The sequence below is a fragment of the Oryzias latipes genome, chromosome 8 (genome assembly GCF_002234675.1).
Source record: "Oryzias latipes chromosome 8, ASM223467v1".
NCBI classification, from domain to species: domain Eukaryota; kingdom Metazoa; phylum Chordata; class Actinopteri; order Beloniformes; family Adrianichthyidae; genus Oryzias; species Oryzias latipes.
In genome coordinates, this window is record NC_019866.2 from 283749 (window position 1) to 294729 (window position 10981).

Genomic DNA, 10981 nt, shown 5'->3' on the forward strand with positions numbered 1-10981 from the left:
CCCCGGCTCTGTGATGAGTCCATCTCTGGAGGACCAGCAGTACATGAAGCAGCTGTCCAAGTACATCGAGCCGCTTCGCCGCATGATCAACAAGATCGACAAGAATGAACCAGCATCAGAGTTCCACACGTCTGATTCTGGCGGCGTTTTAAGGGTTAAACCATCCAGAAAAACCCGGTTCTGGAAATCCATCCCTCTGCTGAAATGTCTGAAGTAACTGTAGTAGTTCATGGGGCCATGTCCTACTTTTACTACAGTACTCTGCTCTGGTCAGATGCTTTGACGTTCTGATCCGGGACCCTGGAGGAACCTGGACTGGAACCTGAATGAAGGTTGTGACTCCTCCTCCTGTTGGTTCCTCCTCAGATGATAAGAACTTTCCCAGCGTTCCTCCTCTGCAGCTCAGCATTCCCGCGGATTATCCAGACCAGAGCCCGCTCTGGAGCGACGACGGCGAGCAGTACGGTGAGTGTGAGGGCGGCGGCGGCGGGAAGCCTAGGCTGGTAGTGATGCGTTTGTGCGTCCTCAGGTGCCAACAGCTTCCTGCAGAGCGTGCACCGCAACATGACGTCCAAACTGCTGCAGCTGCCCGACAAACACTCTGTGACGGAGCTGCTCAACACCTGGGCCCAGAGCGTCCGGCAGGCGTGCCTGTCTGCCGCCTGAAGCCCCGCCCACCTGGGGTGGTCCGCTCATGCCACTGCCTCAATGCATTCTGGGTGACTGAGACTCAACAGACTTCTTTCTTTTTGGTGGGGCGCTCCTGTTTGTGTTTATGAAAAGTCTTCTTCACATCACCTTCATCGCTTCCTAAAGATTCCCACTGGGGGGGTTGGAGGCCGACGGGCCCCCTGGTGGGCTAGCCCCCCCTCCCCATGAGGCTGGATCAGACAGACACAGGCTGGGATCAAAGTTTATTGATGTACAGAGTGTTCCTGAAGGCATCAGAAGCTGAGGGAGAAGGCTCTGTAGGACGGGTTTGTGAAGACGTCGATGCAGCTGCTACTCCCCCCCACTGTCAGCACCTGCAACACACACACCTGCGTCAGAGCCCCGCCCCCAGGTGGGCACTGCTGCCTTCAGGGCCCCGCCCCCAGGTGGGCACTGCTGCCTTCAGGGCCTCACCCTGTGCTCCGTGCTGCCCGTGTTGATCTGCAGCGTGTTCAGGCTCTGCGGCGTGCACGGGATCTGCGCTTTCACTGCCCCCCCCAGCAGACAGTGAGACACAAACTGCCCCTCCCCCACCGCCAGGATCTGCACACACCAGAGCGTTAGTGTCGGCGCGAGGGGCGTGTCACCTGCAGCGAGGCGGAGGCTCACCGTGTCCTGGTGGAAGGCGGCGTGGCGCTGGCAGCCGCTCAGCGGGAAGACGGAGGTGGGTGACAGCGAGCGGAGGTGCCAAAGGGACAGAGCTGGGCCCCCCCCGCACACCTGCAGGAGGACAGACAGCTCAGCTGCGCAGATGCAGACGCATGCACACAAGCTCACTCAGACTTTGAATGACTCAGCAGTTTCTGCCTCTGAACAGATTCTGCAGATTTTTTCTCCAAGGTTTCTGTGAAGTCTGTGGTTCTGAAACCCGGTTCTGTGATGGTTCTGAAGCCGGTGTGACTCAACATCATCTGTTGTTTTCTCTGGATCTGCTTTGTAAAATGTTTCACCAGGTGTGGGACGCTCCCATTGGCTGTATATAGAGATTGACTCCTCCCCCTGGCATTCAGAATAGGAAGTACCTGTGGGCTCCAACAATCAGGAAATCAGGGTTTGATTCCCAGGATTCGTGATGGGCTGAATGCAGCGAGGGTCTATATGTTAACGATTCGATTCTGATCATCATCTGTGGTTCCTGATCCGATTCCTGCTCCATTTTGGTTCATATTGAACGACTGGATCCAGATCCTCTGTCCTAAAGTGGATCCAGATCCTCTGTCCTAAAGTGGATCCAGATCCTCTGACCTAAAGTGGATCCAGATCCTCTGTCCTAAAGTGGATCCAGATCCTCTGTCCTAAAGTGGATCCAGATCCTCTGTCCTAAAGTGGATCCAGATCCTCTGACCTGAAGTGGGTCCAGATCCTCTGACCTAAAGTGGATCCAGATCCTCTGTCCTAAAGTGGATCCAGATCCTCTGACCTAAAGTGGATCCAGATCCTCTGTCCTAAAGTGGATCCAGATCCTCTGACCTAAAGTGGATCCAGATCATCTGTCCTAAAGTGGATCCAGATCCTCTGTCCTAAAGTGGATCCAGATCCTCTGCCTTAAAGTGGATCCAGATCCTCTGCCTTAAAGTGGATCCAGATCCTCTGCCTTAAAGTGGATCCAGATCCTCTGCCTTAAAGTGGATCCAGATCCAGATCCTCTGTCCTGAAGTGGATCCAGATCCTCTGTCCTAAAGTGGATCCAGATCCTCTGTCCTAAAGTGGATCCAGATCCTCTGACCTGAAGTGGATCCAGATCCTCTGACCTAAAGTGGATCCAGATCCTCTGTCCTAAAGTGGATCCAGATCCTCTGTCCTAAAGTGGATCCAGATCCTCTGTCCTAAAGTGGATCCAGATCCTCTGTCCTAAAGTGGATCCAGATCCTCTGACCTGAAGTGGATCCAGATCCTCTGACCTAAAGTGGATCCAGATCCTCTGTCCTAAAGTGGATCCAGATCCTCTGACCTAAAGTGGATCCAGATCCTCTGACCTAAAGTGGATCCAGATCCTCTGTCCTAAAGTGGATCCAGATCCTCTGTCCTAAAGTGGATCCAGATCCTCTGTCCTAAAGTGGATCCAGATCCTCTGACCTAAAGTGGATCCAGATCCTCTGACCTAAAGTGGATCCAGATCCTCTGTCCTAAAGTGGATCCAGATCCTCTGACCTAACGTGGATCCAGATCCTCTGACCTAAAGTGGATCCAGATCCTCTGACCTAAAGTGGATCCAGATCCTCTGACCTAAAGTGGATCCAGATCCTCTGTCCTAAAGTGGATCCAGATCCTCTTCATCTAAACTTCCAGACAGAAATTCCTGCTCCTGAACAGTTTTCCAGATTCTTGGATTTCTTCCAGATCATCAAGTTAATGAAATCTGTGTCCAAACCAACAAGTAAACTAGAATGAATGTCAAATCCATTCACATGTTAGTTTCCTAAAGTTCACCACTGTTGTTTTTCCACATCCAAAGAATCCAAAGGGAACATTCTTAGAACATTCTAGACACTGGATGGTCACATGACTTTATTCACAGTCTGTCCACACATTGGACTGGAATGATGGACTATTCTGTGTTGATGACATCACACGTGTGTCGTCTGCTGTGATTGGTCGGTTTTATCTTCTAGTAACATAAACCTGCAGTACCTCAATCGATGGTATCGTCCGATATCGATTATTGATTTATCCGTTTTTAAATGATTTTTTAACGGTCAACTTGCTTCACACTACTGCCTACCAAGGTAGCGGTCTCCCTGTGCCGGTCCCCAGCCCAGGTAGAACACGGGGTTGTGACCTGAAGGACTCTGCCTGACCACCTGTGCTGATCTGACTGCTGATTGGCTGTGGCGACCAAGCTGGCAGGTGAACAACAGAACAACCTCAGAACCTCTGACTGAGGAAGACTCCTGACAGAGGAAGACTCCTGACTGAGGAAGACTCCTGACAGAGGAAGACTCCTGACAGAGGAAGACTCCTGACAGAGGAAGACTCCTGACAGAGGAAGACTCCTGACAGAGGAAGACTCCTCGGTGAGGAAGACTCCTGACTGAGGAAGACTCCTCGGTGAGGAAGACTCCTGACTGAGGAAGACTCCTGACTGAGGAAGACTCCTGACTGAGGAAGACTCCTCGGTGAGGAAGACTCCTGACTGAGGAAGACTCCTGACAGAGGAAGACTCCTGACAGAGGAAGACTCCTGACAGAGGAAGACTCCTGACTGAGGAAGACTCCTGACTGAGGAAGACTCCTGACTGAGGAAGACTCCTGACAGAGGAAGACTCCTGACAGAGGAAGACTCCTGACAGAGGAAGACTCCTGACAGAGGAAGACTCCTCGGTGAGGAAGACTCCTGACTGAGGAAGACTCCTGACTGAGGAAGACTCCTCGGTGAGGAAGACTCCTGACTGAGGAAGACTCCTGACTGAGGAAGACTCCTGACTGAGGAAGACTCCTGACAGAGGGAGACTCCTCGGTGAGGAAGGGCTGGGAAACGTTCCCAGTGACCCGAACGCCTCCAATCTTCTTACCATCCAGTCAGAGTCGGTGGTCAGGCAGCTGATCCATTTTCCGTGCTGGGGCCGTGCGCACACCTGAAAGACGTGCACGAGGATCAGAACCCGTCCGTCAGCCTGATGGATCCGAGCCCCCCCCCCTCCCCCCGCCAACCCCCCAGACCTCACCTCGTACTTGTGGACCTCCAGGCAGTGAACGCACCGCCCGGTCCTGCTGTCTGCAGAGCGTCATCATCATCATCATCATCGTCACTAAAGGATGAAGCTCAAAGACGGCAGCTGTCACTCACCCCACATCCTCACCACTCCGTCCTCTCCACCCGACAGAAGCTCCGCCTCCCGCTCTCTCATGCACAAGCAGTGCACGTAATCCGTGTGTCCGTGAAGGACCGCCTACAGAAACACAGGTGAGGAAGATGGAGCTCTGCCACGAACACACAGCACTCGAACGCACCTTAAAGACGCCATGTTCCAGGTCCAAGACGTGAATGTTGTTGTCTCCGCCCCCCAGCGCCAGACTGTTGTCCTGATGACACACACGCGGAATGCTTGGTGTGAGTGTGTACATCAGCATGTGCACGTGCGTGTAGTGGCGTGCGTCTCACCCGTGGGTTGAACGCCATGGCGTTGATCTCTGGGATCTCCAGACTGGAGCTGCAGGAACAACACGGGTGGTTGTGCAGGTGTGCGTCTGTTTGTGTGCGTCTGTGTGTGTGCGTCTGTGTGTGTGCGTCTGTGTGTGTGCGTCTGTGTGTACGCGTCTGTGTGTACGCGTCTGTGTGTGCGTGTGTGTGTGCGTCTGTGTGTGTGTGCGTCTGTGTGTGTGTGCGTCTGTGTGTGCGTCTGTGTGTGCGTCTCTTTGTGTGCGTCTGTGTGTGTGCGTCTGTGTGTGTGCGTCTGTGTGTGTGCGTCTGTGTGTGTGCGTCTGTGTGTGTGCGTCTGTGTGTGCGTCTGTGTGTGTGCGTCTGTGTGTGTGCGTCTGTGTGTGTGCGTCTGTGTGTGTGCGTCTGTGTGTGCGTCTGTGTGTGTGCGTCTGTGTGTGTGCGTCTGTGTGTGTGCGTCTGTGTGTGTGCGTCTGTGTGTGCGTCTGTGTGTGCGTCTGTGTGTGCGTCTGTGTGTGTGCGTCTGTGTGTGTGCGTCTGTGTGTGCGCGTCTGTGCGCGTCTGTGTGTGCGTGTGTGTGTGCGTCTGTGTGTGCGTCTGTGTGTGTGCGTCTCTTTGTGCGCGTCTGTGTGTGCGCGTCTGTGGGTGCGCGTCTGTGTGTGCGCGTCTGTGTGTGCGTCTGTGTGTGTGCCTCTGTGTGTGTGTGTCTGTGTTTGCGTCGGTGTGTGCGTCTGTGTATGTGCGTCTGGGTGTGCGTCTGGGTGTGCGTCTGTGTGTGTGCGTCTGTGTGTGTGCGTCTGTGTGTGCGTCTGTGTGTGCGTCTATGTGTGCGTCTATGTGTGCGTCTGTGTGTGTGCGTCTGTGTGTGTGCGTCTGCGTGTGTGCGTCTGTGTGTGCGTCTGTGTATGTGCGTCTGTGTATGTGCGTCTGTGTATGTGCGTCTGTGTGTGCGTCTGTGTGTGCGTCTGTGTGTGTGCGTCTGTGTGTGTGCGTCTGTGTGTGTGCGTCTGTGTGTGCGCGTCTGTGTGTGCGCGTCTGTGTGTGCGCGTCTGTGTGTGCGTCTGTGTGTGTGCGTCTGGGTGTGCGTCTGGGTGTGCGTCTGTGTGTGTGCGTCTGTGTGTGTGCGTCTGTGTGTGGGTCTGTGTGTGCGTCTATGTGTGCGTCTATGTGTGCGTCTGTGTGTGCGCGTCTGTGTGTGCGCGTCTGTGTGTGCGCGTCTGTGTGTGCGCGTCTGTGTGTGCGCGTCTGTGTGTGCGCGTCTGTATGTGCGTCTGTGTATGTGCGTCTGTGTGTGCGTCTGGGTGTGCGTCTGGGTGTGCGTCTCTGTGTGTGCATCTGTGTGTGTGCGTCTGTGTGTGCGCGTCTGTGTGTGCGTCTATGTGTGCGTCTGTGTGTGTGCGTCTGTGTGTGTGCGTCTGTGTGTGTGCGTCTGTGTGTGTGCGTCTGTGTGTGTGTGCGTCTGTGTGTGTGTGCGTCTGTGTGTGCGTCTGTGTGTGCGTCTGTGTGCGCGTCTGTGTGTGTGCGTCTGTGTGTGTGCGTCTGTGTGTCTGTGTGTGCGTCTGTGTGTGCGTCTGTGTGTGTGCGTCTCTGTGTGCGTCTCTGTGTGCGTCTCTGTGTGCGTCTCTGTGTGCGTCTCTGTGTGTGCGTCTCTGTGTGTGCGTCTCTGTGTGTGCGTCTCTGTGTGTGCGTCTGTGTGTGCGTCTGTGTGGGTGCGTCTCTGTGTGGGTGCGTCTGTGTGGGTGCGTCTCTGTGTGCGTCTGTGTGTGTGCGTCTGTGTGGGTGCGTCTGTGTGTGCGTCTGTGTGTGTGCGTCTGTGTGGGTGCGTCTGTGTGGGTGCGTCTGTGTGGGTGCGTCTCTGTGTGCGTCTCTGTGTGCGTCTCTGTGTGCGTCTCTGTGTGCGTCTCTGTGTGCGTCTGTGTGTGCGTCTGTGTGTGTGCGTCTGTGTGTGCGTCTGTGTGTGCGTCTCTTTGTGTGCGTCTCTTTGTGTGCGTCTGTGTGGGTGCGTCTGTGTGTGTGCGTCTGTGTGTGCGTCTGTGTGTGCGTCTGTGTGTGCGTCTCTGTGTGCGTCTCTGTGTGCGTCTCTGTGTGCGTCTCTGTGTGCGTCTCTGTGTGCGTCTGTGTGTGCGTCTGTGTGTGCGTCTGTGTGTGCGTCTGTGTGTGCGTCTCTTTGTGTGCGTCTGTGTGTGTGCGTCTGTGTGTGCGTCTCTTTGTGTGCGTCTGTGTGTGTGCGTCTGTGTGTGTGCGTCTGTGTGTGCGTCTCTTTGTGTGCGTCTGTGTGTGTGTGTCTATGTGTGTGTGCGTCTCTGTGTGTGTCTGTGTGTGTCTGTGTGTGCGTCTCTTCGTGTGCGTCTGTGTGTGCGTCTCTTTGTGTGTCTGTGTGTGTCTGTGTGTGCGTGTTCTCACCTGTAAGTGGGTCTCTTGCTCCACAGGGGCTTTACGCTCTGAGGACAAAGGGCAGGAGGTCACCTGGAGGTCCAGGAGGACTGGGGTTCTGGTTCCGAGGAGCCTCACCTTCTTGCTGAGCTCGGTCCAGCTCCAGGCGCTGACCTCGCCGTTTCCAGCACTCAGCAGGACGCCGTCCGCCGACAGAAGGCTGAAGACTGGACCCTCGTGAGCTGCAGGACGAGACCCAACGTTCAACTAGAACCTTCTGCCGGACCCGGACCACGATCACCGGAAGAACCTTCTCCTGGACCCGGTCCAGCCGGACGGACTCACCTGTGAATGTCAGGACCGGTTTGAGGCTGGCGGCACCGGCATCTGGGCTGAGAGCTGCTGACAAACTGGAGACGGAGACACAGCTGAGAGCGCCGCCGTGCGCGCCCGCCCGCCCGTGCACGGCGGCGCTCGTTTCGCTCACCTGAACAGGCCGATCTCCCCGTAGTTGTTCCCGGCCGCCAGGAAGCGTCCGCAGGGAGAGAAGCTCTGAGAGAAGACGGACATGTGGAGCAGCTGGGGGCGGAACCAGAGTCCGGTTAGAACATCCAGAACAGCAGCTACTCATCCAGAACTTTGGTTCTTTTCTCAGTCACATTGAATCGGAACCAGACCGTGGTCTGGTGAAGTGCGGTCCGGCCAGCCGTCACTGAGTTTTAGCGTAAAATGTTTACATCCTGGTTTCTGGTCCACAAAGACGGTAAAGCGCTAATATCAGCCGAGTTATTTGATGTACAAATGTATTCATTAGATTGCATGTCTGGTCATTCAGCTCGTTCTAAGGTGACTGTCGGTGGATTATTGTTGGTTATGATGTTCATGACCATCACAGCCATATGGAGCTTTATAAACATGTTATACTATGGACGAGGAAGCCTGAGTGGGACTCGAACCTGAATTTCTCTCCAGTTAATTAGCGCTTTACCGGGACGCGTGTACCGTGAAGCATGATGTAACACCCCCCCCCCCTCCCCCCCAGGGGATGTGTCATAAATAAAGCCTCCATTAATATCAGTTTGCTGCGTTTGGCTGAAGTCGCTGCGGTTTTTCTACCAAATGTTTTTACTGATGTTCTGTTCAGAATGAAGGTTCTGGATCAGGTATTGGACTTTGTGGTTCTGTGGCTCCGTATTCCTTTACGGTTTATTCGCCAGCGGAAACGGAACCTGAGCGGGGTTCGGATGATGAAGCCGTCTGTCTGAGTCTCCTCCTCCGTGGACGGACTTCAGGCTCGGTTCGATAAAAGTGACACCGGGATTCTGTGCGCGCGAACCGAGTCCGTGTTCGGGTAACTCACCTCGACCGGTCCCATCCTGCCGCCGACCTGGAACCCCCAGAACCGAACAACACTGAACTTCCAGACAATAAACCTAGCGGCGCACAAGGCGCGAAAACCTCTGGCTCGAGAATATGACGTCACAGGAACGCACGGCATGCTGGGAGTTGTAGTGGTGTGACAAAGATTTCTGACCTGATGGCTCAGCAGGAACAGTTGAGCTTTTTCTAATCAGCTGCTGTGTGCGTGTGTGTGTGTGTGAGTGTGTGTGTGGGTGGGTGTGTGCGTGAGTGTGGGTGTGCGTGAGTGTGTGTGCGTGAGTGTGTGTACTTAGAAGGATTTTATTGATTCAACAGCTGAACCTGCAACCTCTGACAGATCCATTTGATCCAGTTTCTTACCGACAAAACCGAGTCAGAGCCGCAAAATCTCAGTACTCCACAAACGGTTCTGCTGCAGCAGAAGATCAGAACCTGAGCTTTAAACTGTTTCAAATATTGGGATTGAAAGCATTGGTTAGGAAGTTCACACGGACTCCACAAAGTATGTCTGCTTTCTTTTATTTTTTTCTTCAACACCAACAAAGGCTACAAATACAAAAAAGCCTTTTTACCCGTCTCAAACCCTGACCCACTTCTCTGCACACATTAAGCGTCTCATAGAAAAGACATAAATGCTGCTGTGGAGAAGGTCCACAGGTTCCTGGGGGGGCACCTCACTAACCACCTGTCCTCCTCCACCAACTCCACATCAAAAAGCACAACACCACAAACACACAACAACACCACAGAAACACAACATCAACACTGCAAACACACAACACCAATACCACAAACCCACAACAACATCAACACAACAAACACACAACAACACCACAGAAACACAACATCAACACCACAAACACACAACAACATCAACACAACAAACACACAACAACATCAACACAACAAACACACAACAACACCACAGAAACACAACATCAACACCACAAATACACAACAACATCAACACAACAAACACACAACAACATCAACACTGCAAACACACAACACCAATACCACAAACCCACAACAACATCAACACAACAAACACACAACAAAACCACAGAAACACAACATCAACACCACAAACACACAACAACATCAACACTGCAAACACACAACACCAATACCACAAACCCACAACAACATCAACACAACAAACACACAACACCACAGAAACACAACATCAACACCACAAACCCACAACAACATCAACACAACAAACACACAACACCACAGAAACACAACATCAACACCACAAACACACAACAACATCAACACAACAAACACACAACAACATCAACACTGCAAACACACAACATCAACACCACAAACCAACACAAACAACATGAACACAACAACACACAACAACACAACATCAACACCACAAACACACAACAACATCAACACAACACACAACAACATCAACACCACAAAGAACAACATCAACACTGCAAACACAAGACACCACAAACAAACAACATCAACACCACAAACCCACAACAACATCAACACAACAAACACACAACAACACCACAGAAACACAACATCAACTTCACAAACACACAACACCAACACCACAAAAACACAACATCAACACCACACACAACAACATCAACACCACAAACACACAACACCAATACCACAAACACACAAAAACATCAACACAACAAACACAAAACAACATAAACACCACAGACAAACAACAACATCAACACTGCAAACACACAACACCAATACCACAAACACACAACAACATCAACACAACAAACACACAACACCACAAACAAACAACAACATCAACACCACAAACACACAACAACATCAACACTGCAAACACACAACACCAATACCACAAACACACAAAAACATCAACACAACAAACACTCAACAACATCAACACTGCAAACACACAACACCAATACCACAAACACACAACAACATCAACACAACAAACACACAACACCACAAACAAACAACAACATCAACACCACAAACACACAACAACATCAACACCACAAACACACAACACCAATACCACAAACACACAACAACATCAACACCACAAACACACAACAACATCAACACTGCAAACACACAACACCAATACCACAAACACAAAAAAACATCAACACAACAAACACACACACAACAACATCAACACCACAAACAAACAACAACATCAACACCACAAACACACAACAACATAAACACCACAAACAAACAACAACATCAACACCACAAACACACAACACCACAAACAAACAACAACATCAATACCACAAACACACAACAACATCAACACTGCAAACACACAACACCAATACCACAAACACACAACAACATCAACACAACAAACACAACACCACAAACAAACAACAACATCAACACCACAAACACACAACAACATCAACACCAC

The 10981-nt window shown here is 51.9% G+C and overlaps 2 protein-coding genes across 2 annotated transcripts; one reads left to right on the top strand and one right to left on the bottom strand.

Annotated features, from left to right (window-relative positions):
• The first annotated feature begins 247 nt into the window (after nucleotides 1–247).
• LOC111947721 (mediator of RNA polymerase II transcription subunit 15-like) lies at nucleotides 248–1665 on the top strand. Its single transcript, XM_023957185.1, has 2 exons — nucleotides 248–465; nucleotides 530–1665. The coding sequence occupies exons 1-2, from the start codon at nucleotides 327–329 to the stop codon at nucleotides 664–666; spliced, it is 276 nt and encodes a 91-aa protein (XP_023812953.1). The 5' UTR covers nucleotides 248–326; the 3' UTR covers nucleotides 667–1665.
• On the bottom strand, nucleotides 902–8695 carry thoc6 (THO complex 6). The gene is made up of 13 exons (XM_023957182.1): nucleotides 8543–8695; nucleotides 7670–7761; nucleotides 7528–7592; nucleotides 7321–7424; nucleotides 7213–7250; nucleotides 4813–4861; nucleotides 4662–4733; nucleotides 4498–4600; nucleotides 4376–4425; nucleotides 4223–4285; nucleotides 1321–1431; nucleotides 1126–1254; nucleotides 902–1025 (listed from the first exon to the last, which is right to left on the bottom strand). Exons 1-13 carry the CDS (start codon nucleotides 8678–8680, stop codon nucleotides 945–947), a joined length of 1095 nt encoding a protein of 364 aa, XP_023812950.1. The 5' UTR covers nucleotides 8681–8695; the 3' UTR covers nucleotides 902–944.
• Between the last annotated feature and the right edge of the window lie 2286 nt (nucleotides 8696–10981).

Excerpts from the sequence above, each read along its gene's own strand:
- LOC111947721 (XM_023957185.1), top strand. The coding sequence starts at position 327 with ATGAAGGTTGTGACTCCTCCTCCTGTTGGTTCCTCCTCAGATGATAAG. Across the intron at positions 466-529 it reads CGACGACGGCGAGCAGTACG|GTGCCAACAGCTTCCTGCAG; the intron begins GTGAGTGTGAGG and ends GTGCGTCCTCAG.
- thoc6 (XM_023957182.1), bottom strand. The coding sequence starts at position 8,680 with ATGCCGTGCGTTCCTGTGACGTCATATTCTCGAGCCAGAGGTTTTCGC. Across the intron at positions 7,251-7,320 it reads GGACCGAGCTCAGCAAGAAG|AGCGTAAAGCCCCTGTGGAG; the intron begins GTGAGGCTCCTC and ends CTTTGTCCTCAG. Across the intron at positions 1,026-1,125 it reads CGGGCAGCACGGAGCACAGG|GTGCTGACAGTGGGGGGGAG; the intron begins GTGAGGCCCTGA and ends TGTGTGTTGCAG.